This window comes from Saccopteryx bilineata, chromosome 1 (genome assembly GCF_036850765.1).
Source record: "Saccopteryx bilineata isolate mSacBil1 chromosome 1, mSacBil1_pri_phased_curated, whole genome shotgun sequence".
In the NCBI taxonomy this organism is placed as follows: domain Eukaryota; kingdom Metazoa; phylum Chordata; class Mammalia; order Chiroptera; family Emballonuridae; genus Saccopteryx; species Saccopteryx bilineata.
In genome coordinates, this window is record NC_089490.1 from 405781279 (window position 1) to 405807638 (window position 26360).

Here is a 26360-nt window from a genome sequence, read left to right on the forward strand (position 1 = left end):
CCTCGCCGCCCCGGCCAGCTGGAAGCAATCTCCCGAGCAGGCAGGTGGTCCTCCTTCGCTGGTTCCAGCGAGGCCGTCCCCAGCCCCGCACCCACACGGAGGTGGCTCCACGTGCCCGGCCTCCCCGGGGCCCCTTCCCTGCCGGAATGAACCGAGCGTTGTGGAATTCGTGAAAAAATCAGGGGTCTCTCTCCTGCTGTTTTTCTTGGCGAGGTCTTATCGCACATGAGTGGGAAAGCCCGAAGGTTAGGGTTTCAGCCAGTTCAGCAGAATCTGAGAACCGGGGAGCTGGGCCCCCGCCTCTCCCTGACCTGCAGGGCCCTAGGGAGCTCCTGGGGCCCCAGGATGATTCACCGAGCAGGTGACCCGTACTTGGGGCAGGGGGGAGACAGCACTTGCACCAGCTGACAGGTTTTAAGAAAACCCAGCCCCCTCTGTCCCCCTTCCTCCCCACCTTCCCTGGGCCTCCCTGGGCTGGAAGTAGGATTTCAGCCTTGGGGTCTGGAGCCAGGGGGGTCAGGGCCCTGAAGGCAGGACCAGGGCCCTGGGCCTTGAGTGGTGGGTGTGTCCAGGAAGCTAGCTAGTTTGGGTTCTGGAGGAAAGCCGCCTGGAACACAGGTCAATGTGAGGCCTCTGCTTCAGCGACGCAGAGAGGAGACCAGGGACCCCCGAACAGACACATGGCAGGGCGGTTCCACTCCAAAAGCTCTTTTCCTGATGCAAGGGGTGGGCTGAGCTGCAGCTCCCAGCTCGGAGTCAGTGTGTGTGTGTGTGTGTGCGCGCGCGCGCGTGCCCCAACAGTCAAACAGCCACGTAGCCAAGGCAAGTGAAAGTCAGAGCCTCCCTCAGCAGCTCCAGCCCCTCCACTGCGTCCCCCCACACCATGGAGGGGTCACAAGGGCGCCATCCATCTGGGGAGGGAGCGGGGACCGACACAAAGCTTCTCTGAATCTAGCCACTGGGCCGCCACCGATGGCCTTCGCCCGAGCACCCTGGACTCCTGTCCCCATGTCGCAGACTTGTACCCGTACACCACACCCCTTCCGGGGGGCTGAGGCGGGGTCCCCAGTGTTCCAGCCCCGGTGTTAGATGTGCGTACCGGGGACGCGGCCGGTGGTTTCCAGCAGACGGCATGCCGGACAGTGGGGCTCTCTGGCCCGTTTGTAAAGGGACCAGGGTGCTCCGGCCACAGCAAAGTCCAGTGGGATGGTTCTGATGGACCGTCCGTTTCTGAACACCTGGCTGCCCAGCTGCGGCCCTCGGAGCTCGGCACTGGTTACAGGATCACCCATGGGCTCCCCGTGACAGACACCGCTGTGCCCCCCCACCCCCCGCTTTAGAGCTGGGTACACCGAAGTGAGGCCTCTACATCTCGGTCAGCAGCGCACCCCGGGGTGCAGCAGGGCCCGCCGGGTGCTGAGGCCAAAGCTCTGTCTGTATGGGGGCGGGTGACCCCTACCCCATTCTGACTCCTGGCTCTGCTGGACCCTCTGTCACCTCAGGCGAGTCCCGAATCGTCATCTGTGAGCCCAGGATAATCACAACGTTGCCCTCCCTGGGGGAGGGAGAGGGGGTGATGAGAGAGAGAAGAGGCACGGGCAGAGGTCAGAGCCGGCAGCTGGTGCCCAATGGGAGCCTCAGCCAGGGCATTCAGACCCCTCCCGCACTTCCCCTTGAGGGACCGCAAAGGGGGCACCATGATGCCGTGGGGAGTGGCTACGTGGGGACGAGAGAGACCCCTTGCACGACTGACCACCCTGGCCTTTCCTCCCCGACCTTCCCTCTCCAGGGAGGCGCTGTGGCCCCAGCCCCCCACGCATGTCCGCTAGCCCACAAGCCTCCTTGCGGCCGGGGAGGCCCTGGCTGCTGGGCTGTTCCGTTGTGCAGAAACCCAACCCAGGGGGGAAGACGGCTGTCGCCCCCGAGGACTTAGGGCCGTCACCTGGGGAAGCGGGAGGGCTCCCCGTCCTGACAGGACAAGTGGCCCCATGCCGATAGAAAGGAGACACTGTAAGTGATCTGGAGACGGCGGCGGGAAGCCCCGTGTATTATCTGAGCCTGCTGGGTCCCTGCTGTCCTTTCCACCTTTCCTCCCTGGCCTGCTCATTCCTGGCTCCCCGAGATTTTCACTGGGGGCATCCCGGGCCGGATCTGGTTTTCTCTAAGAGGTTGGGGTCCCCTGGGCAGGACCCAGACACCATGCGAGGAGGAGGAGGAGGTGGGGGGGGGTGCATACGTGGAGGGTGGGGCTCTGTGTCAGAAACAGAGAGTGGGTTTACATTTCTGCTTTGCCCGGTGAGAAGAGTGCATTCCTACACACCTGCCACCGATCCCAAAGGCTGGCAACTGCTCCGGGGCCCGTGGGCACGCCCCGCCCTCCGCCAGTGACTTCACCCTCCTTCCCAGCCAGGGAGAGACACTGCCTCCCCACCCCCACCCCCCCACCCCCGCCCCGAATCTGGGTCTGGCCAGTGTGACTCGCTCTGGCTACTGGGTCATGAGCACAGTGGAAGCTGGCAGCCTCGTGTGCTGGGGCTGTCCTCTCCTGTGGCCACCACCGTGGGAACCAGCCCCGGCCAGCCGTTTGGACGAGAGGCCTCAGCCAGCAGCCAGGGCCCTAAGCTGTGAGCTGTGAGAGAGGCCAGCCCCGGCCAGCTAGGCCCTGCTCTAAACGCTAACCACTCCTCATGCTGAGCGAGCCCGCAGAGATTTGAGCAAGAAGCAACAGTTGCTATTCTGAGTTGCTGGGGTTTGGGGGAAGGTTTGTTTCACAGAGAAAGCTAACTGATACGCTGTGCCCCTGAGCCTCCGCGGTGACTTGACTCAGTCACTTCTCCAGGTACTGCCCTCATACCAGGGACAGAACAGAGAGGCCTGGGACAGTTTTCAAGGGGCCTCCACATGTGCCAGTCCTCCCCAACGCTGCCCGGAGGGTGTCTTCATGTCCCACATGACAGGGAAGACACTGAGATTCAGAGAGGGAGGGGTTTGCTGCTGGTGGGGGTGGGGTCTCAAGAGCCAGAGCCCAGAGCAAACTCCTGGTCTGGGTGGGTTCGCACATCCCTAGAGTCCCACCAAGAGGTCCCTTAGGAGGCCACCGAGACCCCTCACTTGTCCCAATAGTAAATGGGGACAGCTCCCTGGGGCAGCAGGGAGCCCAGTCAGCTGTTGTGGGCAGGCACACGGACCTCCTCAGATGGACACCAAGCTCAGTCAGCGGCCACACATACCCCTGGCATAGGAGCCTGGCTCTGCCTAGGGTCACCCCTTAGAGGGTCCGCATTGCCCACAGGACCTGAACTCAGCCTCTGCGGTGGGTGCAGCCCACACTCAGAGCCCCCCAGGGTGGCCGGACGGCCCCCCTCCATGGAGAAGCCTCAGACCCAGCCCCACCCCCCAGACGCCGGCCTTTCTCTCCTACATTCGTCAAGCCTGCTTTTCTTGGCCTGTCGCACCCCCTGCGAGCTTTGAGGTGCAGGGCGTGTCATCTTTGAGCCCCTCACCTGCACCCCACGCCCTGACTCACTCAGGATCAGTCCCCACAGGATCCTCTGGGCCCAACCCCTCCGCTGGCAGGACCCCTGTAGGCAGTACATGTGTTCCCCGCACCCAGTGGTCCTTCACGTGAGACGGCCTGGCCGCGGGCTTCTGTGGGGGCTGAGGTGGCCACGGAAAGTGGGGTGAGGAGCTCTTGGGGCACATCTCCCGGGGAACACGGATGTGAGGGTGTCCCGGGGCGGGGGGCTGGGTCAGTGCCAGGTTGGAGGCAGCCGAGCTGGCCTCATGGACCACCCCCCCAAGGTAAACCCACCGTGGGGCAGCCTGCCTGAACTGGAAAAGGGGGACAAGGCTCTCAGGAGGGCCTGGGAGACAGACCGAGAGACAGACGGACGGACAGACAGCTCAGTGAGCTCTCTGCCTCGTCAGGGTCTCAGCTTGCGCCCAGCCAGGGCCCTGGCCGGCCTGCCACCCTGCAGATGTGGGGGAGACTGCCGAGTGAGAGTGGGGGGAGGGTCCTCATAAAAGGCGCCAAAGGGACAAGGATAGGAGACTCCGCCTCCCCTGACCGACCAACTCTGCTGGGCACCTCCCAGCCCTGCACACAGGGGAAAAAAAAAGCCTGGAAAAGACTCTTGACCACCGGAATGTAAATCCCTAGAAATATTTCTCAATGCAATCTGCTAATTCCACTCACACCACGGACAGGAAACGCGGAACAGCCTCAGGCCCGGGGGCTGCAAACAGGGGCTTTCAACCGGGGGCTCCCAGGAGGGGCTGCCCGGCTGGGTTGTGGACGCAGGCCCTCAAAGCGCCCAGCGGGAGCCGGCTTATTAGCGGCCTCGAACAAAGGCCGCGGAGGCTGGGGGTCCCCTCGTGCGCAGCCCCCGGTGGGGGGCCTTTCAACTCCCAAAGCGCTGCCTTTTAACTTGGCCTCCACGGCAGGACCGACAGGGGAAGAAATTAGTCGTGGAGGCGGCTGCATGTTTTGTAACTTGTCCTGCTGTCTCCCTGGAGTTGGGCCGGCCCCACGGCCCCCGGCCCCTTGACATTCAGAAGGAATAAACCTGAAGCAGGCCCCCCAAGGCCCCTCCCGCCTTTTTAACCCTTGACGAGCTTCAAAAGACGACGGAGTCCCTTTCTTGGGTCTCTGGGCCTGACCTTCGCAGGTGCCGGGAAACTGTCTGTGGCTCTGTGAGCCCAGGAGGGAGGACGGTGCCCCGGGGACCCACCCAGGCTCCCTCAGCACCAAGCCCCCGTGGCCCAGGGTTCCATGCCGGTCTCTAGTTCCCAACGAGGCCGGCTCCCCGACCTCTCCCCACTGCATGAGGAAAACGAAGCATTATTGCCCCCCCGAAGCTTCCAGGGCACAACTTCCAATAGGCTGCCTGGGAGATGCTCAGAGCTCCCCAGAAGACATAGGCCCTTGGGTTCCAGAAATGGGGCCTGCCCGGGGGGCCACAGCTGCCTGTGCTCTCAGCTCCCATTTTCAGAGGCCAAGGAGAAGCCACTGCTGAGCCCCACTCTTGAGGTCCCCCGTGTAGGGTGCTTTGACCCGGCCCCCCAGGGGGCGCAGAGCGCTGGGCGAGCAGGGCTGAACTGTCCAGGGCTGCCACTGCCGGCCTGCCTGCTCAGGTCCCACTCCCCATAGAGAGAGCCTCCAGGTGACCCTTTGAGGTGTTGCCTCTGCGTGGGGAGGCCCCCCAAGACCAGCATGGGCTTGGTCCGCAGGAGGCCTGCCCTCGGGGTGGCCCCCGGAAGGCAGCGGAGCCTGGGGAGGGGGTGCCTACCTACAGGTGCCCATCTGCCTGCCTTCCTGGGGACATCGCCCAAGTACACGCCCGGCAGCAGGGACGCTGGGCCAGCCTCAGACTTTGAACTTCACCTTTTGTGATCAATGGAAGCCCCCTTCCTGGTCGATCTAAGGGACTGGGGGTGTCTCCTTGCACACCTCAGGCTGCTCAGGGAGCCGGCCGCCCTGCTTTGGGCGGGAGCCTCTCGTGTTGGCTTTGGGGAGATGGCAGGGGGGTGGTTCCGGCTCTGAGGGTTGTGCGCGGGGTCAGGCACGCACGGCACAGGAGCACCCGGCGCGTGACGGGCATGACCCGGTCTTCCACGTGTGATGAGAGTTTGGTGCGTGTTCACTTCTGTCTTCCTGTCACTGAGCACTGTGGGAAACTGAGGGTGCCTCTGGAAGTCCCAGCCCAACGGGGCTGTTTGTCTCTGTAAAGCCAGCAGCCAAGGCTACCATCAGAGCAGCCCGGCCCATGCAGGTTTGCATTGGATTCGGACAGTCGGTAAAGAAACAATGGAGCCAAGAACTGATGGGTTGTCATCTTTAATTCTAGCTTGCACCTGGCGGGCAAGTAAAAACACACACTGGGCTCTAAAACCCACTCACATTCAGTGCTCACAAAGCTACTGACTTATCCGAGTTTTCTAGAATCAAAGGTTTCTAGCTCACCAGACTTATTCACCTCTGTTCCCCATCTCCTTCCTTCTCCCTGCACAAACTCTGCACAAACTGGCTTCACACTCAACACTCCGCCATCTTGGCTGCTTCTCCTGGCCCCCTCCATGTGGCCTTTCTCTGCTCTCTGCTCTGCTCTCTCCTCGAATGATAATCTCAGGAACCAAGAGAGTAAGCTCCTATTCTGCCCCCATTTTATAGTGTAGAAATCCAAACCTTTAATCCAATATACAAAACAGGGAAGTCTCTAATACAAAGTCACTTCTCTGAGGCATGATGGGATTGTACCACCCCACATCAGAAGGGGTGGGAAAGGCTTAATCCAGGGGTCCCCAAACTACGGCCCGCAGGCAGGCCGCATGCGGCCCCCTGAGGCCATTTATCCGCCCCCCGCCGCACTTCCAGAAGAGGCACCTCTTTCATTGGTGGTCAGTGAGAGGAGCATAGTTCCCATTGAAATACTGGTCAGTTTGTTGATTTAAATTTACTTATTCTTTTTTTTTTTAATTTTTTAATTTTTATTTACTTTTTATTTATTCAATTTTTTTTTTTTTAGAGAGGAGAGAGAGAGAGAGAAAGAGAGAGAGAGAGGAGAGACAGAGAGAGAGAATGGGGAGGAGCTGGAAGCATCAACTCCCATATGTGCCTTGACCAGGCAAGCCCAGGGTTTCGAACCGGCGACCTCAGCATTTCCAGGTCGACGCTTTATCCACTGCACCACCACAGGTCAGGCTACTTATTCTTTATTTTCAATATTGTATTTGTTCCCATTTTGTTTTTTTTACTTTAAAATAAGATATGTGCAGTGTGCATAGGGATTTGTTCATAGTTTTTTTTATAGCCCAGCCCTCCAATGGTCTGAGGGACAGTGAACTGGCCCCCTGTGTAAAAAGTTTGGGGACCCCTGGCTTAATCCCAAAACCAAGCCCCAGGCTACAAGGATCCTACCTGCCCACAGCCCACAGAGACACACATTAATATCACCTGGGCAACGGCCTCCACGTGGGCAGCGCCATCTTTAACCAAGTGAGCATAATATATTTTATCTGCCCAACAGTCTCCCCGGAAGCACGTCGCGTGCAGCCCCGAGTGCTGTCACCGGCTGCTGTGGTTACCAGCGAGCCTCACTCAGGCACCGGGGCCACCCAACAAAGCCTGCTACCCAGCAGGCAGGCAGCATGTTGGCCGAGGGCAGGACAAAACCACAAAGGTTTCTGGGCAGAGATGATTCTCCCCACTTATTCTGTGGTCTGTGTTCTCCAAGCTCTTGGGACCTGTGTGCCAGGTGTGACAATATGGCATTAACCACTGGATGCCTCTTGCAATGGCCAAGGAAGGGGAATTCGTGATCCCACAGCCGCGGCTGGGAAGCACAGGTACGCCCGCCCCCCACCGCTGACGGACGGGGACGTGGAGACTTAGGAGGTCAGCTCTGTACCCAAGACCACACAACAGCTCGGAGGTGGCCTGGTGGGGCTTCAGACCTCGGCGGCCACAGGGCCCCCTGCCACCAGCGTGCACGCAAGGTGCGGTGCCGGCTGAGGCTTGCTCAGGCCCGGGGTGGACGGCAACACCTCGGTGTGGTCCAACGTGTGCCGTTCCTGTTCCGCCTGCGACCCGCGCGCGGCACTGGCTGGGTCTCAGGCCCAGGCCGACCTTGTGGGGGCTCTCAGACGGCCCAGGAGCACGGGCGGTCAGAGGAACCGTGGCTCTGGCTGGGTCTCAGGCCCAGGCCGACCTTGTGGGGGCTCTCAGACGGCCCAGGAGCGCTGGCGGTCAGAGGGGCCGCGGCTCTGGCTGGCCTGGCTCTCTCCGCGGCCCCGTCTAAGTCACCCTTACAGCCACTGGAAGCCACTGATCCCTGCCCTTCTTCTTCCTGCTCACCCGCATCCTGGGAGTGGCGCCCGCGAGGGGGTGGGAGAGCGGCACCCCATGAGGGGGTGGGGTGGAGGGTCAGGGTCTCTCCCTTCCTTCCGTAAGGAAGGAAGACAACAGGGAAACTGAAAAAGATCGGGGGGGGGGGGGGGGAGACGGGACGGGAGGCCAGGCTGGGCTGGGGCCCTAAGCGTGGGGTCTGCAAGGGGCTCCGGCGGGCAGATTCCAGGTGAGGACAGGTGTGTGAAGGGGACAGGAAGTGAAGGAAGGGAAAGAAAGGCCCCGGTCAGGGGAGGGCTGGGGGCTGACGCACCCATCAGAGATCTACCCAGAGGGCTGGGGCGGTCCTGGGGGTTTTGAGTCAGGCCAGGCATGTAGCCTGTCAACCTAGAGGTCACCTTGAGAATGGATCAACTCCACAGACCAGGAGCTGCCTGGGGCACTGAGGCAACACCCGGTCAACAGAACAAAACAAGAAAAAATGCGGTGACAGGGGAAGGGCCCTTCCAGCCTTCTGGAGCAAAGTTGAGGCCTTCTCCCTCATCCCAGAAGGACCCCCGATTCCAAAATGCGACCCAGCAAGGGGACCCGCTACCTGGGGTCCCAGACCCCGAGATCCTGGGAGCAAGGAGGGGGCGGGAGGGTCCCCAGGAAGTAAGTCCCCGGCAGGCTGCGGGGGGTCTTGCTCCCTTCTCTCCTCCGAGCCAGGCAGCGAGCCGGCTTTCCTGTCTCTCCCCTCCCCAGGCCTTCCTGAGGGACCTCCCCACGCCAGGCCCTCTGCCTCTGCTCTCGGAGAGCCTGTGTTGAGAACAAAGTAAGAATGGGGGAGGGGGCAGGGGCTGGGGCAGGGGCTGTGACTTCCTGGAGCTAACCCTCCCCCACTGCCAGCCAGAGCTCCTCCTCGCCTGGGGCCTGCAGGGCCTGCTGGGGCCGGGCTGAGCAGCTCTGGGAGGAGGATGGGGGCGGGGAGGGAAGGGCAGAGCTGGAATGGAAGAGAGATGGCCACCTCAGCTGTTCTGCTATTGAGCTTTCTGGAGTGTTCTGCAAAGGGAGGGACGGTCCGCTGCTATTTCACGTGCCTCGTGGGCCCAGCTGACCCGAACTCCCCCTTCCTCTTCCTCAGCGGCCTCGAACGTTGTGGAGGGACCCCTAACCCGAGGCCCAGAGGCCAAGGGACGTGGGTGTGTGGAATAGCCTGCCGCCTTGTCCTTGCAGGGGTGGTGACATTGTGTGGGCCCTGCTGGGAGCGAGAAGGACTAGGGGCACTCAGCTTAGGTGCCCCGGTCCACTCCCCCTCCCCTTGACCCCAGGGCGGCTGGATTTCCCGGAGGGCCACTGTCCCCAGCTAACAGGACTCTTTCTGCCGGTCCTGGCTGATTATTAACTCTCAGGGGGCCCAGGTGCCGGGAGTCCGCAGCCCTGCAGGGCGCGGAAGGCCCCTGGAAGGCCTGGCTTGGATGCCCCTCCTAACACAGCCCCCGGATGACTGTGTGTTCCTTAGGTGCTGGGAACTTTGTCTGCATGCATCTCATTCAAGGTCACACAGAGCCCTGCAAGGAAGGGCTTGTGCCCCCCAGTTGACCTGCAGGAAAATTAAATTTCAGGCTGAGACCACGTGCCTCCTAGGTGACTTGAGCAGGATGTGAACCCGGCTGGCCGGGGGCCCCCCACCCTGAGGAGCGTGTCTGGGGAGATGGGGACTGGAGACCGGCCACACAGTCCAGGCCAGCAGCCTTCTAGAAAGCTGGCCCAAGTTAGGGAAGGGGCCGTGAACAAGAGACCCCATGGTACCACTCCGTGATCCTCAAATCTGATGTTTGACTTCGGTGTAGACGAGAGACGACAAACGCCTCACCTCACCTAGGCTCCCTCCCTGCTGGCCTGGTGATGGCGGGTGCTTCCGATAGAAGCCTGGGCTTCTGTGTGGACGCACCCCCACCCCCACTGACCCCAGCTGGACTGGCCTGGACAAGAAGGTGGGAGGGAACAAAAGCAGTGGGCTGTTGGCTCCTCGGAGGATCCTGACTGGTCCAGGGCCTGCTGGCCAGTCTGCATCTCGACATCGCGATCTCCAAACTCATTCAACACAGCGGCATATTGAGACCCTACTGTGTGCCCGGCCTTGGGCCAGATGGGATCCCTAGCGGTGGCTCTGCTGGCCCAGCTGCTGCTGGCTTCCGGCAGCCCGTGGCTCCCTGCAAAGGTGGACACGGGATGCCTGCTTCGGAGCCAGAACGCCAGGGCCGGACCGGACCGTCTGCCCTGTTCGACGTGGGCTGCGGGGGTCCCCCCACCCCCAGCCAGAAGTGCCCGGCTGCCTGTGCTTGCCACAGGACTCCCTCTTGTCGTAGGAGTCCTATCTCTGGGGCCAGCCAGGGCCCGACCATCGCTGGAAAGCTCTAGAGATAAGATGTTCTGGGAGGCAGGGAGTGGAAATTCACCAGGCCCCGCAGGACCCAGACTGTTTGTGTTGACGCGACTTGGCAGGCCAACCCCTGGGAGGCTGCTGATGGAGGGGGGACACCCAGCAATTCCTAGACAGCCATCGCGGGCGTGGCACGGCTGGAGCCACGTAGCTGACCGCAGGGCAGCCCTTTCCTGCAGCTCGGCCGGCCAGCTGGCCGGCCACATAGTCCCAGTACCTGAAACCATCCCCTTGGGTGGGAGGGAGGGGACCACTGATGAGCTGTGGCACGTCCCAGGAAGCCAGGGACGGGGTCCTCGGTTCTGGCCTTAGTTCCTGGCTTCTTTCCCCAAAGAGGGAATTGCCCGAGCCTGGTCCTCAGGGGGCGCATGTAGCTTTGGGTTATTGACGGCGACCCCAAATGTGGGGAATTGTAAGGGGCACAGACAGCGCCTAACATGGAACCGGCAACCAGACACAAAGTGTGTGAGAGATGTGGGTGGGTGGGGTTTGATCCCACGGGTAGGGTCAGCCCTTGTCAACAGAGCATGTCCCGTTGTCCATCCTAGAGAGGGAGAGGTCCAAGGCGGGGTGCGGCCCGGCGGTGGCTGAAACCCTCTGAAATGTGCTTTTATGGGAGGCAATGAATCCCCCAAGTGTCAGGCCTGGGGTTGTCAGAGGAAGCCCTGTTTTAGCTCAGATAGTCAAGTCCAAAATGTGTCCCCCAGCTGACGGGCAGCCTCACCCCTCCGCCCTCTCCATCACAGTGGGCCAGCCAGGGGAGGAGTTTGGGGGAGACTCCGTGGTAGTTTTATGGTCTGCATCAAAGTGGCTGTCGACCTGCCCTCCCCCTGCCCACTCAACCACGGGAGCCCAGACCCATGCCGGGAGGCTGAGTGGTGCTCAGGTCAACACAGGGCTCCAGGGGAGTGTGGGGGCCACCGCCCTGGCCAGTCAACCCTCACAAAGGCGGGGCTGGCTGGAACGTAGCCAAGAGGGACAGAGTAGAGAGCAGTGGTGTCACGGGAAGGCGTCCACCTACCCCCCGAGAGAGGGACTCCTGGTTCTGACTGTCTGGGTGGTCCTGGGCTCTTAAGGCTCAACCCAGCCAAGCAAGGATGAGAGTCCGTTCCAGGAGATAGCAGGAGGGTGTGGCGGTGGAGGCAGGCGGAGGCTGGCGGAGGCCTGGGTCTTTCTCAGTGTGTAGTGGCCCCTGCCCCACCCTGCGCCCGGACAGCACGGCCACTGGCCACCCTCCCTCCTTCCCCGGGCCTCTCGCACAGCGGGCACCAGGTCTGGGGCGCCAGCCTGGCTCCCGCCTTGCCCTGCCTCCCTCCTCTCCATCCCGTAAGCTCTGCCAAGACCTGGCCAGAGCCCCGCTGCCTGGGCGGCGGCAGGAGGGTCCTCCCTGGTCACCCCTCTACCCCCCCACACTGGCCACCAAAGGGACCTGGGTGTCCTAGGAAGCCCACCCTGCCCCCATCTCCCTGGGCTCCTCAGGATAAGGCCTTTAAGGTGCGGGTTCCCCTGAGTTCTCCAGAAAGCAGGGGTTCCTGAGAGAGGCGCGGGGCGAAACCCCGCCGGCCGCCGTGGATCGGGGGGTCGACGGGGGGGGGGGGCAAGAACGTCTCCGTGCTGGGGGGCTCCTTGCTGGTGCCAGGAGTGCCCTTGCGAGGAGCTTCCCAGGATGTGCGCGTGCGTGTGGGCGTGCGTGCAGGTGGCCCAGCGGGCGGTTCTCACCGCCTGCCGAGCGCCTCATCTCCCTGCTCCTCCTCAGCCAGAGGGCGATGGGCCCCCTCAGGGTCTGCCCCGCCCCAGGCTCCGTGCGTGCCCAGCGGCCCCCCACCTTCCCGGGTCCCCTTCAGTGTCCAGGCGAGAGGGACGCCGATGAGCTGAGACACGCGTGGTGAGAAAACGAGGAAGCTGGACTCTTCGGGAAAGGCACGGTCGTCCGTGTGGTTTCCTTGCGCGAGGAAGGGACGGCCCCATTGGACAGATGATGGTCTTCCCCTGCCGGCCAGTCTTCGAGGCCCGTCCCACCCAACACGGCCGGAGCCTGGGCTTGCTGGCCGGGCCGGGCCCCTTCCCCCGCCACGCCTGTGCCCATGCTGTGCCCTCGGCCCGGCCTGCCATCTCCTCATTTGAGATTCGACCTTTGTGCAGCCTTGGCTGGTCCTACAGTCCCCGCTACCTGTCTGCCTAACACTCGCTGCTACAGTGGGCGGCTCCGTCCACGGCCCCTCAGGGTAGGTGGGGCGTCAGAGCCCCGTGCCCGGGCCCGGGACACAGCGATGAGCAGGAGGAGCAGAGAGCGGGCCTTCATCCCTGCCCACGAGGAACGGCTCTGCAGCTACCCTGACTCGACCCAGATCACTTGTGGAAGTCTCAAACCCAAGCCCAGCAGGTGGCACGGTCGGAGGGCATGTGTTGCCCCCCCCCGGGGGGTCTGGGAAGGCAGGCGGGCACCAGGTGGGGGCCTTAGGGGCTGACCTCGATGCCCAGGACGGATGTGTAAGGGGAGTAGGCTGCAAGGGACGGGGGACTGCCCGCCCCCACCCCGTCAGGTACAGAAGGCTAGAATGAATGCTCCTGTTGGACTTATCCCCGGGGGTGGGGGTGGGCGTGGGGGTGGGGGTGGGCAAGCAGGAGTCCTCCAGGCCGGGGCTGGCGGGGCCACGCCTGTAACAGGCCCCAGCGACAGGAAGAGCTCAGGAAAGAGGCCTCGGCCCCCAGCTCGGGCCCAGAGACGCTCCAGCCCCCACCGTGTTCTCTCTGCAGAGACTCCTGTGGGCTGGGGGATGTGGAGGGGTGGGGGGTGCCACGGGCCCGGCAGCCCCCTGCCGCCCAAGTGCAGACGCATTGTGTGGGAGCTCCCCGCGTCGGCGGGGGGACAGCGCGGGACCCGGAGAACAAAGGCGCAGCGCTGAGCGGCACGCGGGGCGTCGCATCTGCAGGGCTGGGCTGCGAGTGGGTGTTTGCCCATCTGGAAGCAATATCGCAGTAATGTAAGCCGGCCAGAGGACGGGATATTCTCTGAATACGTGAGCTCTACAGTGAGGAATATGGATTTAATGGATAATCTTACCAGCGGCCAAGAGAACTCAGATTCCTCCTCGGGCCTTCACCCTGTCCTTGGCTGCTGCTGCAGCCCGGCCCAGCCCAGCCGGGGGCCAGCAGGGCCTGTGGCCATCTGTGGCCTCCAGGAATGGGGCTGACTGGGAGTGGGAGCTCATGTGTGCCTCCGGTTGGGTGGGAGGGGGAGGGAAACGGGAGACCTGCCCCAGCCGCAAGCGGGGGCGCCCGTCCGTGAGCCACCCCTCCCCTAATGTACGCGAGGAGAACGAAGTTGGGGAAGTAGAATGTGGGGTGACCGTGTGTGTGTGTGTGTGGGGGGGTGATTCATTAAAAATCTTACGACGGCCACAGATTGTTCTGGAATCTGGGGTGGGGGTTGGGGGGGTAGGAGGAGAAGAAACCATTTCTGTAGCCCTTCCCAACTCAATATAGCTGGGATAATAAAATCAAACAATGAAAACCACAGCGGAAAAGATGACTGAAGCGTTTTTTTTATGGCGAGCGGCAGAGGAAGAGCGCAGAAGGCCCGAGGAGCGCGGCAAACAATGGGACTCGGGGATGGTTTCCAGAAGGCGGAATGCAGGTCCGGCTGGGGGGGGGGGGGGCGCCAGGAGAAGTGGGGCTGCCCCCACCCACCCCTGCACGAAAGGGTCCGCTGGCTCTTCTCTTGGGGTCTCTTTCTCTTGGAAGGGGCTCATGAACCCCCCTCCCCCAGAAGGAAAATCCCCCAAATATCAAAACACTTCCCCCCCAGTGCTTCATATCACGGAAGTCTTTCGCCAGCGTCCTCCTGGGCTCCCTGGACCGGTGGCGGTGATGGGTGGCCCGCACAGGTGGGGGCCTCTGTCCTCTCCATCCCTACCTAACCCCGTGTACAACTACAAGGGGCTTCCAGGGAGCCGACCTCGTTCTGACAGCCGCCTGGAGGGGTGTGTGGGGGGGGAGAAGGCAGGGGTGGGGGTCCTCCCGTTTCCCCCACTGCCGCCTCCTCCCCCTCCTCCCCGAATCCAGCTGAAGACCCGCCAGGAGACAATGTGTGCGCCCCGTGCCAGGGGCTGCGAGAAAGTCACGTGCAGAAAAGGCGCGGGAGCCCAGGCGCTCTGGTTTCCAGGCTGTGGGGTGCGGCTGGGGGAAGGGGAGGAGGAGGGAGAGGAAGGCCCGGGGCTGGGGTGTTCCTGGGGGGGCTTCTGCTGCTGCAGGCCCCCTCTACCCCATCTAGCTGCTCATTGCAAGGGACACAGCAGCCCCCCAAGCTCCTCCCCTCTCCCAACATCTCACGAGGTGAGGACGAGGAGGCTCCGAGTCCGGCACCCAGGCCTGCAGACGCCAGTCCAGTGCCCTCTGGCCGGGGGGTTGGTTGCTCCAGCCCGGTGCCCTGGGGGAAGCAGTTGAGAAGGGGCCCAGACCTCTGCCCCTCAGCATTTCCCTCAGATTACTAGGAGCCCTGCTCTGAGCCTTCCCCAGGGCCTGGGAGGCCTGTTGGCAAGGAAGCACAGAACCCCTATGCTGGTCCTGGACCCAGAGAGCCTGTCATGTTCTCCCTGATGCCAGGTGGACTCTGTGCTCCTTGTGGGCAGGGAACACCAGTACCCATCCCTACCACCCTGCAATTCCCACGCCTGGCGGAGGACCGGGCGAACCAAAGGCGCTCACCACGTGCACGGTGTGTAGACGAAAGAGGGCAAAGAATGGAGTGGTTTTTTCACAGCTCAGATAAGACACACACACACACACACACAGCCTCTCCCCAGGTCTCCAAAGGACTCATAAGCCATCCCCTTCCTGGATCTGAGCACCTCCCTGGCTTTCTGGGGCAGGGGCAGGAAATAGAAGTCATGTTTCTCACTTTCACAGACTGGAGAGAGACCCAGCAAGGCCGGGGGTCGACCAGTGGGCAGTGATCCCGTTTGTTACAAATGGTCAGTGCAATGGAAGGGGACAGACACAGGTGAGCAGGTGAGCGGCTCCGGCCCCTGGCCACGGTTCCAGGCAGGCTTTCCAGTGAACCAGCTCTGCCTCCCCTTGAAGGCACCCTCCTGTGAAGCAGTGCCAGAACCCCCCCCCCCCACTCCGGGGCTGCACACTAGATTCGAGAGACCCTGGAGTTAAAAGGAAATGTGAAAAATCAGATTCCTTTTGTAAGCTGCCAAAGTCCCGTTCCCCTGGTGGAGGGCCCCCAAGAAGCTTCGCTTGGCGTTGAAGGTTTGTCAATCACAGGGACCTGTGAGAAAACGGCCTGCCTGAGAAACTGGTTTTCACGCCCTGCGCCCAGTCTCAGGGTGCAGATGGGAAGAGATGGTGGAGTCGCCCCAGCCTCGGGAAGCCACAGTGTCTGGGAGGGCGCTCACACTTGGTAGACGATGACCAAGGCACATGAAGAGGGTCCTTCAAGGGGCATGAGAGTCCCTGGAGGTGAGGGGTAACTCGGGGAACCTACTGGACACACAAGGCATTGCTCAGAGGAGGCTGTGTGTCCCAGGCAAGGAGGCAGCCCGTGTGAAGCCTTGGGCAGGGCACTCCTGTGTGCAGTGCAACAGGGTGGGGCCATGAGGCACTGTCACTGGGGCCTGGAGCAGTGGCTGGCGGGGGGACTGGGAGGGTACACCTGGAGGGTGGGTAGGGCCAGTGGGTGGGAAAGGGCGGCTGGTAGTCGCCACTGCACAACCGCCCCACACACACACTGCAGGATCAGCAAAAGAAGTATGAAAATTATATTCTAGCCTGACCTGTGGTGGCACAGTGGATAAAGGGCTTGCCTGGTGAAGGCACATATGGGAGTTGATGCTTCCAGCTCCTCCTCCCCTTCTCTCTCTCTGTCTCTCCTCTCTCTCTCTCTCTCTCTCTCTCTCCTCTCTAAAATGAATAAATAAAAAAAAAGAAAATTATATTCTAAACAATAGTAAGATAGTCTTGAAATGGAAAACCGATCTAAATGAAATGGAGAGACATCCCATGTTCATGGACTAAAACATAACATTATCGAGATGCCGGGATTCCCCCAATTGACCTATAGATTCACCGCAATCCCTCTCAGGATCTCTTATATATATAGCAGAAATGAACACGCTGATCCTAAAATTCAAACGGCAACTCAAGGGGACCCACAACAGCCAAACAATCTTCAAGAACAAAGTTGTAGGGCTCACGTTCCCGATTGCAACGCTTACTGCAGAGACACCACAATGAAGACACTGTGGTGTCCATGTAAACACAGACACACACACACCAGTCAACGGGATGGAACTGAGTGTCCAGGAACAAGGCCTCGCGTTTATGACCAATTGGTTTTGACATGTGTGCCATGGGGGGTGGGGGGGTGGGGGGGAGAAGAACAGTCTCTTCAACCAGCGGTGCGGGGGAACTAGATGTCCGTTTTTATGGCAAAGAATGAAGTGACTAGACTCCTATATCACACCACAGACAGAAACGGACTCAACTGAATCAAAAACCTAGGTGTAAAAGCAAAAAACGAGACAGCTCTCAGAGGAAAACGCAGGAGTCCATCTTTGTGGGCTTGGATTTGCACATTGTTACTTAGTCAACACGCGCAACAACAGCGACGATGACACAAATACATCGGAGGCCACCAAAATTAAACGTTTTTGCGAGTCAAAGGACACCATCAAGGAAGTGAACAAGGCAGCCCCCCCACGCAGTGGGAGAAAATGGACCTGATAAGGGGCGTGTGCAGCTAGACTATAGGAAGAACTCTACTCAATAGTAAAAAGATAAGTAACCCAATACTGGGCGAAGACTCTAAACAGGCATTTTCGTAAAAGACACACAGGTGGACAGTGAACACCTAAAGATGTGCGAAATAAACATCGTCAGCCATCACAGAAACACAAACCAAAGCCCGGGAGGCATGGCTTCACGCCCGCCAGGGAGGCGAAGATGAACGTTTCAGACAGTAACACGTGTTGGCAAGGGTGTGGAGAAGTCGCAGCTCTCGTCTGGGGCCGGTGGGGACGCGAGATGGTGCTGCAGTGTGACGTTTTGACAGTGGGCGATTCCTTGCAAGGGCCCACCCAGAGCTACCCCATGACCCGGCAACTCCACTTCTTGGTGGACACCCAAGTTAAGTGAATATCTGTGTCTATTAAAAAAAAAAAAGGAAAAAAAAATTTGCGCCCCAGTGTTCACGGCAACGTTATTCAAAATGCCCGAAAAGTGGAAACAGCCCAAATGTCCATCAGCGGATAAATGGACAAATTAAAATATGGTCTAGATGTATACGGCATATGATTTGGCCGTAAGAACGAATGCTACACGGACACACGCTACAGCGTGGACGGACTGTGGAAACACGCTTGCTGAAAGGAGCCAGCTACAGGAACCCAAGTGCCGTGCGATTTCCGTTTCTGTGAAGCGTCCAGAACAGGCAACTCCGTCGGGAAGAGCGAGGAGACACGTGGAGCCTGGGGTGGGAGCGGGAGCAGGGGCAGGGGGCGGCCGCTGTAGGACTCAGAGTTTCTCTGAGGGGTGTTGAAAATATTCTGGAACGAGAGAGCGGGGATGGTTGCACAACTCTAAACATCCTCAAAACCGTTGAATTGTATACTTGAAGCGGGCGAGTCGTATGGCATGTGAATGATATCTGAATAAAACTGTTACAAAAACAAAAATCAAAACCCAGGAACACAGAACAGCCCTGCAGGACCAGAGCGGGCCCTGAGATTGCGCCCCCCCCCCTGGGGCTGTTCCCGAACGTGGGGGGAACTGGGAAGCCCCCCCCCCCCAGGCCCCGGGGGCCAAGCTCCTGCCCACGTACGGCTCCACAGCTCCCAGGTTGGATATTTCTCATGGTGAAGGCCCAGGGACAGGGAGCCAGAAGTCGTCTGCAGCTGGGTGGGGGTGGGGGTGGGGGGTTAGGGGGGCCTGGAAGCCGTGCAGCGGAGATGGAGGCTCCCACGCTCCAGGGCCAAGCTGACGTGACTGAAGCTAAACAGACCCCATGCCACAACGGGGTTACAGCTAATTCTGTGCAGCGCGCGGAGCCCCCGGCCAGCGATGGCAGCCGCGGGGAGGGGCGGCGGGGCGGGCAGCCCCAAAGGTAATTTGCACACGGAGTTTATAAGGCCCCTCAGCTCTTTTTAAACATATGCTTCTCTGATTATAAACAGCTGATGGCTCACAAGATTCAGATTTTCCAGCAAGCCTTCCAAAAAAAGATTACACTCCAAGCAGAGAAAGGTGACCGGGGGCTTTGCTGCTCTCTCGGCAGCTGGAACCACCCCGGTTGCCAGGCTCTGAGCATGTCACATCTGTACAATGTTTGCTGCCATCAACATGTCCCTAGGAGGGCTTTGGCCCTGGCCACGGGCCTGGGGAGGGACGGGGTGAGGGACACGAAGCCCCCCGTCTCAGGGGCGGACCCCCTGCTGCCTGGAGCTGCAGCCAGCCGAGTGAAGCCTCCACCTCCTCCTCCTGTGTTTGCATGGAGGTCACGGGCCGAAACTAGAGTCTTCTGCCGCCCCCCCCCCAGCCCCCTGTGCTCTCCCGGAGGCCTCTGTGCCGACCCCCACCCCGGGGGGGGGTGCTGCCTGTGCTGACTCCGGTTCCCACCACCCACTCTCTTTGGGGACTTGGAGCACACCTAAGGGACGATAGAAGGGAGGAGAGCAAGAGAGAAACACGGAGGGGACGGCGCGCCCAGCCTGCTCTGCGCGATGGTCGGCCGCCTGCGGACCCTGGGGAGGAGGCCGTCCACGTCGAGTCTGCCACGTGGCGTTGCCGCAGTGCTCCGGGCTGCCGGGGCGTCCTCTCCCTGCTGGGGGGGCTCTCCGAGGCCTCCTCCACCAATGTCACAGAGAATGCCCTGTTCAAGTGGACAACGAAGGAGCCGGGTGTTCCTGGGGTCCCCAATCTTGCTCAGCTGCTGAGGGAGTCTTGGGGAGTGGAGCACTGCTCCACAGGGGACACCCGGGCATTCCGGGGCAGAGGGAGCCCACTTCATTCAGCACCTGGATGCTACGTGTGGTGCCCCACAAGGCACACCTGCCTCTGCCTCGGAAGCACCGTACCCAGCAGGGGACGGCCCCGCCCTGCCCGCCACACGACCCTGGTGCAAACGGGGATCCTGTCTGTCCCACCGAGGAGACGGAAGGACATAGAAGAACAAAGCCCAGATCCACCACCTGTTACCTTTGTGGTGCCTGGCCGTCCCTCAGTTTCCCCATGTCCACGGTGGGTTGGGATAGGACTAATGGGGGTCCCTTTTCTAAAGCCCCTTACAACTGGGTCTGACACAGTGACCACTCCGAGCTGTGGGGCAGGCGAGAGGGACCGAGCCTCTTACACGGAGGGGTCCTGGCCACACCCGTTCACTCCTCTTCTGCGTCTGGGCTGCTCTGAGAGCCACCAAGGGGCTCCAGGTGGGACGCGCAGGTGGACGGCCCAGAGCGCCCGTGGGTGAGCCAGTCCTGGAGGCGGGGGCTCAGTCCACAGGTGGGGAGGGGGTCTGTCCTGAGCAGGCACACACCGGCCTGGGGGACCTAAGAGATTGCGTCAACACACAACCCTTCTGCCTTCTGTTCCGGTGGATGTTTCAGGAGCAGAGGCCTTCCCCAACGTCTCGGGGGGGGGGGGCAGAAACGGGGGGGGGGCTTCGGGGCTACACAGAGGAGGCCACCAGCACCCAGAAGTGCCTGCTTCCCTGCCGCTGGGGCTGGCCCCCAGAGGGCTTAGCAATGTTCCTGGGCACAGAAGACAGATGAGGAACAGGGCGGGTTGTCAGGAACCCCTCTCCGAGACCCTGCTCCCATGAGACCCATCGGGGAGTCTGGGGCCTGTCCTCGGGGCCACCGGCCGCAGGTCACAGCTGAGGGCAGGAAGCTGAACGCCTGGGGAGCCACGGGAGATGCAGATTGAGCCACGAGCTAAGACGGCGGGGCACCAGGGAAGGAGGAGAGGGAGAAGGGGGGACACCCCACGGTGGCATGGGGTTCCTGCCTGCCCCAGGTCTGCGCCCTCCAACGGGGACCCATGCAGAGGGAGATGAGAAAGCACTCGAACCCTCTGCTGTCCGGATGCCCTGGAGGTTGCCTGGTGAAGTGGGGTCCCTGCGCACAGGCCTCAGGGGAGGCAGGGATTGCCCTCAGTCCTACCCGCGTCCCCAAGAAGTGAATTGGGATCTTCTCTGGGGAGAAACAGTCCCCCGTGACAGTTCTGTGTCAGCCTCCAGTTCTCAGCTTCTCCCAACCGTGTGCACGTGGTCGCCGAGTCACACCAGCTCTCTGCTGCCCGCAGACCAGCTGCAGAATGGACATCGCTCATCTCCGGGAGGGGGTGCCGGCCTGCACAGGGGCATGGTTCTCACGGGCACCTCAGGGGAAGAGCCGCGGGTCCGGAGACCGAATTCGAATTCTGGGGAGGCAGAAGTACGATGTGCACGCCTGGGCAGATGTTGCTGTCGGGCGCGGCACCCTTTCTCCCGATGCCCGATGCCACCGACCGCCGGGGAAAAGCAGCTAGGCGGCTGCCCCTGTCAGGGTCAGAGGCCGGGCCTGGCGGGGGAGGCGGTCCCAGCTGGCGAGCTACTGCCAAGTAACCCATCACCCTGCAACTTCATGGCTAAAACCCACACCCATGCATCATCTCCTGGTTTCCGAGGGTCAGGAACCCAGGAATGGCTGGGGGGGGGGTGTCTAGCTCAGGATCTCTTGTGCGGCTGAAGTCAGGAAGCTGGCCAGGGTGGCGGTCATCTGATGGCTCGGCCGGCACCAGAGGGTCCGTTTCTAAGACGGCTCACGCACAAGGCTGTTGACTGGAGCCCTCTCAGTTCCTCGCTGAGTGAGTGGCCCTCGCCGGCACAGGGCTGATTGAGGGTCCTCACAACATGGCGGCCAGCTTTCTTCCCGAGTCAGTGATCCCAGTGAGAGGGTGAGTAGGAAGTCACTTCCTCCGTGTTCTATTGGTCAGAAGCAAATCAACTAGATTCAGACCACATTCAAGGGCAAAGCGGATATAGAGCTCGGTCTCTTGAAAGGAGGCGTCTCAAAGGCCTCATGGGCAGATAGTCACACCGCTCAGTGGTACTGCGCCCCAGTCTGATGCCTCTTTCTTCTCATTCCTGCCTTTTTTCATCCAAATGACATCCACCCTCTGAGCCCGCCCGGGTCAGTGAGGACATCCTCATCAGTCCTCTGAGGCCCCTGACAGCCGAGCCCGTGCACCCCCTCTGCTCGACCACAGGCCTGGTGGGCTCCACAGCAGTCATCTCGCCCTCCAAAGCACAGAGCCGGGAATTACAGCGGGCTGTCTGCGCGCCCCCGTCCTCACGACCAGTGCCGATGGAGGGACCCTCTGGGATTGAAAAGTATCTTATAACCACCAGAGCCACAGGGATGGGCTTTCTGTTGACGCCTTTCTCAGAGCTTGAGAGCTCATCAAAAACGCGTTCTGATTGGCCCTCAGAGGAGGGCTGGGGGGCCTGCGGCACAGGGGTGGCTTTGGAAACGGGGGGCCCCAGGCGGGAAGCGGAGAGCAGACAAGCCCAGGAACGGGCTCCCCTGTGGGACGGAACGACCCCTGAGACGACAGAGGTGGAAACGGCCCTTCAGGCAGCGGGTCCGGTGGGGCCTGGCTCACTCGGCTTTCCCACCCCCTATGCCTGGCGCCCAACCAGGCCCCAAGCAGGTGCGTAGGAGACAGCTGCCGGGCTCACCCCTCGGAGCAGGGGCTCTGGGAGAACCGGGGCTGGCTAACCAAGGCTTGGCTGTGCGGTGCCCAGACGTATACAACACATGGCACAGCTGCCCTCTGGATGGGCACGGTCCACACCCTGCACTGCCACTCCTCAGGACCCCCTACCCGCCTGGCCTTGAGCGGCTGTGGACCCCAATGCAGAAGAATACATCTGCCCATGAGGCGGGGTCAGGACCAACCCTGACGTAGCCTAACTGCTAAGGGCGCGTCCCCATCACTCCGTTCCCATGATGCTCTTGGAGACGCGGGGCACTGGAGCCAAGGTCGTCCTGGAACTGGACGACCTCGGGGCATGCAGGACCCCTGCCTGTCACATGTGGTCACCCTGAGCCTTGTGACCTACACCCCAGGACTCTAGGCAGCTAAGACAGGAGAGGTACCATGTAGCTGGGTGGAGGGTGAGGGGTTCACCTATGTATACGGGCTTCACCCAGCCTCTCATCCTGACTCCCTCCCCATCCTAGGGGGCTCCCTGAAGCTCTTCCCTGCCCCCAGCCGTGGGGTCCTGCCAAAGCCAGCTCCTTCAGGGGCACTGGTCTGAGCACCTCTCATACTCTGTTAGCTGCCACTGCCTCCGAGCCTCCTGCCTCTCACACTGGGGGGTGGCAGGTCTCCGCAGAGCCCCCCGGGGCCCCTGGCCTCCCCCTGCCTCCCCTCCATCTAGCAGCCAGCACGATCCTTCCAGAAGGGAGATCTGATCCTTGCCGCCGCTCTGCCCCCCCCCCCCCCCCGCTCTACTGCACCCCCCCCCCCCAGAGCCTGTACGACCCAGAATGCCTGGGAGCTTGCGCGTCCTCCCTGGGGTGCTAAGCTCTGAAGTGGGAAACACCAGGCAGGGAGATTGGGAGGACAAGAGCTTTGGGTGCCGGGGAGATTGGGGTGGGCTGGGGGGTACACATGTGCTGAAGGAGAGCAGGGAGTTGCCGTTGGGGCCCAGGTGAAATGAGGGTGCAGGAGACACCGGAGAGCAAGGCGGAGGAAGGTTCCAGAATGAGGAGACAGGAGGCAGGGTCAGCGGAGAACCACTGGGTAGAGGGTCATGGGGTCCCAGAGACCTCGCCCAGGACACCTGCAGCTGTGTGTGTGCAAGGGTGGGTGTGTTTGTGCGAAAAGCTGCACCGAAGGGGAACTGAGGAGGGCTGCTGGTGCTGGGGGCGTGGGGACAGTGGCTGTCCACTACAAGGGCTGAGCTAGAGAGCCAGCTTCATGGCACCTGCCCCAGGGGGCCCCCGGGTTCCCTGTGCCCCTCTGCGTTCCTGTCTGCTTCAGAGAGCCGTGGGGCGTGGGAGCACGGCCCTTCCCGGGGAAGATGGCGCTGAGGCGGCCACGTGGCGCTGGGTCTCTCTGCTTGAGGGGGAGGCGGCTCTCTGGAACCGGGCTGAGCCTGAAGCCAGTTCCACCCTGAGAGGCTGGGGGTGGGGGAGCTGCGGGGGAATGAACTGCAGCCCAGAGAAGCCCTGGGCCAGGGCCTGCCACGTCGTGTCCCTCAGCGAGGGGCTCCCACCCCATTCTTCCCGCTGGCCTGGCCCAGGGGTGGAGGAGGGCTGCAGCTCAGCTTTCCCCCAGGATGCTGAGGGGCTCTGGGCCCCATCTGCACTTCTGTGCTGGCAAACGCTGGAGAATTAGCTCAGCCACTTCCTCCCCTGAACACCCCCCCCCATTCCAAATACCTCGGAATCAAGAGAGAAGCCGAGTGGACGTTTTGAGCCTAATTCTCTTCAGCTGTGTGTGCGTGTGTGTGCACTCGGGTGCAGGGGCCTGCGAGGAAACCTTTTGAACCCCGAATATCAGTGCTGGGGGGAGCATGAAGAGCGTGAGGTCAGCTCCCGCCCCATACAGATGAGATAAACCAGGCGTCCTCTGTCACACAGGGAACTGGGGTAGAGGCCACCCAGTGCCGGGGCTCCCCACCCAGCAGTCCTGCACCCTGAAAGGTGACAGGGGTCAGGCACCACATCCCAGGGCTTCCACAACCAGAGAACCCCCAGGCCGGTCTGGGGTTTGGGAGGGACCCCAGTACAACCAAGAGATGAGCTAGCGGTGCCTGCCACCCCTTCCCAAACGCTGCCAACATGCCCAAGACCAGCTCCGGACTCCCCCCTCCTCCCAGCTTGCCGGGCAGCCCCCAGCTGGCCCTGGGCTGGCCTGGAGTCCACCCAGCCTCACACATGCTTCTCCAGCCAATTCCCACATGTCTCTTGTCTCCTGACGAGACAACAAACCCCTCTTAGTCTCGGACTGCTTTCCTCCCTGTCTCCCCCAAAGGACTAGAGAAGGGGTGTGGGCAGGGGGGGCACACAACAGGTGCGCTCGGGCTGGCAGTCGGCACTGGCTGATTGACAGCACCCCATGTGCAGTGAGGGGTGAGGGGTGCGGACTCGGCCGCATGAGACTCGGAGCTATCCTCCCCGACAACTGTGTCAAAGTCGAGAGCAGCAGGCTCCCTGGCTGGGCTCGAAGCACACCAAGATACCAAGAACCGGTGCCTGTCGGGTTTCACGTGAGGGCCTCCCTGAGCGGAAACCCGGAGGACCCAGGGCCTGAAGGTCGGAGGTTAGAGGGGGGGTCAGTGGAGCAAGCACCATGATTATGAAAATACACATGAGGGGATCTGGCCACTTGTGAGATGTGCCTCCATCCATCCAGGTCCACAATGAGAAGCTCAGTTTTGTGAAGGATAAGATCAAATTGACTGCGTTTTCACAATTTTAAAAATCAGTTTTCATGAAATCCCAACCAACACCGTTTGTCACTCTTGACTAGGAGGGTGGCCATCCTAGGAAGCGGACTTGCTTCCGGTGGCTCTTCATCTCATGACCGACATCCTTGGATTAAGGACAAAGCCGACACCGAAAGGTTGGGGGAAAGCTTGTGTTCCTGAGCGAGGACCAGGGGGGTCACCCTGGCGCTTCCATACGACGCGCCTGACCAGAGCAACCCAGGGCACCGAAGGCCTGATCACAGAAACAGTCCAGGACTCTGAGAATTTCTCGTGTCTTTTCTACTAGATTGGACACCCCATGTCAGCAGGGATTCCTGTCTTGTTGAAATCTGTGGAATCTCTCTGAACACCTCTCACCCCCCCCCCCATGTACTCAGGGAGGTGGAAATGGATGTGCCCAGGGGATACCTGGGAAGGGTCCCGGCCTCCCACGGAAGAATGCAGGAGGCCATGAGAGGCAGGGTTCTGAGCTGAACTTCACTTCTCACAGCGGCAAGGCCTGGGGTGCGGCCTACTCCCACCTTCACCCGAATGTTTCAGCATTGCTTTCCCATATGCTCTCTCTCCGTCTTGTCTTGTCGCAACAGCGCCATGAGGCTGGCAGCAGCCCCGCCCCCACCTGTCAGGGAGGGGTCGCAGCACTGCAGAGTGTGGGCCAGGACTCCAGTCTCTCCCTGCTGCTACTGGCCAGGGCAGGGAAACAGCAGTCACCGCGTAGGAGTGGGGGAAGGGAGGCTGGGCAGGCAGGGGAGCCGGCAGCTGAGGAGGCAGGGAGGTGGTGGGAGCACCGGTGGGCCTGGGCTCCAAGCCCGCGGGGCGAGTTCCATCACCCTGTTCCTTCCCATACAAAATACAAGTTCAAAGATAGCATGATTAAAGATTTCAACATGGTGACACACCAACAGAGCCTTACACCCGAAGCCTGGGGTCCTTCAGGGCATGAGACTGACCCTGTGTGATGGTACTGTTAGAATCTGCTTCTGGGAGAGGCAGACGCCCAAACAACACCCAGCCAGATGGCAAGGGTGGACATGACCTTCTGAATCAAGTGCCCCAACCCAGGCTTGCCGTCTGGCCTTCCTGTGGGCTGGGCAGGGAATGAGAAGACCACCAAGCGGGGCATCCTTTCTGAAGGTCAGAAAGCAAGCTGTTGACCCCTGAAAAGACGCCATCATTTCCCCATTCTCCCCCAGGCTGAACCACAAAGAAGAAACCACCTGAGCCGTGGAGAGATTCTGGGCTCTCTGTGGACCTATATTTCAGGCAAAGGCAGTTGAGGGGAACGGCCTTGTGGCATGCTTTGGGTGTGCAGATGACTGCTGAACTGGCTGGCTCTAGCCTCCTTTTTCCTCCCATTTGAAGTCAACCTTGGGTGGAGGTGGCAGGGGCTACAACTTCTCAGAACATATGGAAAGTTCTACATGCCAAAAACATCTTGCAGTTTGCACAGAAGGCCCAAACTGTCCCAGACTTGCTGGTAAAGCCTCAGTGGATAGAGTGCCCCATGAGGACAGGCTCCCTGACTGCTGTTTGCTGCAGAGTACCAGTGTGAGTTCAGTAGCCATGCAAGATGGATGGATGGATGGACGGACAGGAGGATGGACTGACAG

General features: G+C 61.1%; 1 protein-coding gene across 8 annotated transcripts in view; it reads right to left on the reverse strand.

The window, feature by feature from the left end:
• Window positions 1-26360, reverse strand: part of KCNQ1 (potassium voltage-gated channel subfamily Q member 1) — a 321605-nt gene that overhangs the window by 115635 nt on the left and 179610 nt on the right. The window contains exon 12 of one of the 8 annotated variants that reach the window (XM_066252337.1): window positions 17635-17818. The exons of the other annotated variants lie outside the window; for them this stretch is intronic. Within the exon in view, the coding sequence (XP_066108434.1) occupies window positions 17650-17818 (169 nt within the window). The 3' untranslated portion in view covers window positions 17635-17649. Of the gene's footprint in view, window positions 1-17634; window positions 17819-26360 lie in introns of those variants that run through there. 8 annotated transcript variants of the gene reach the window in all.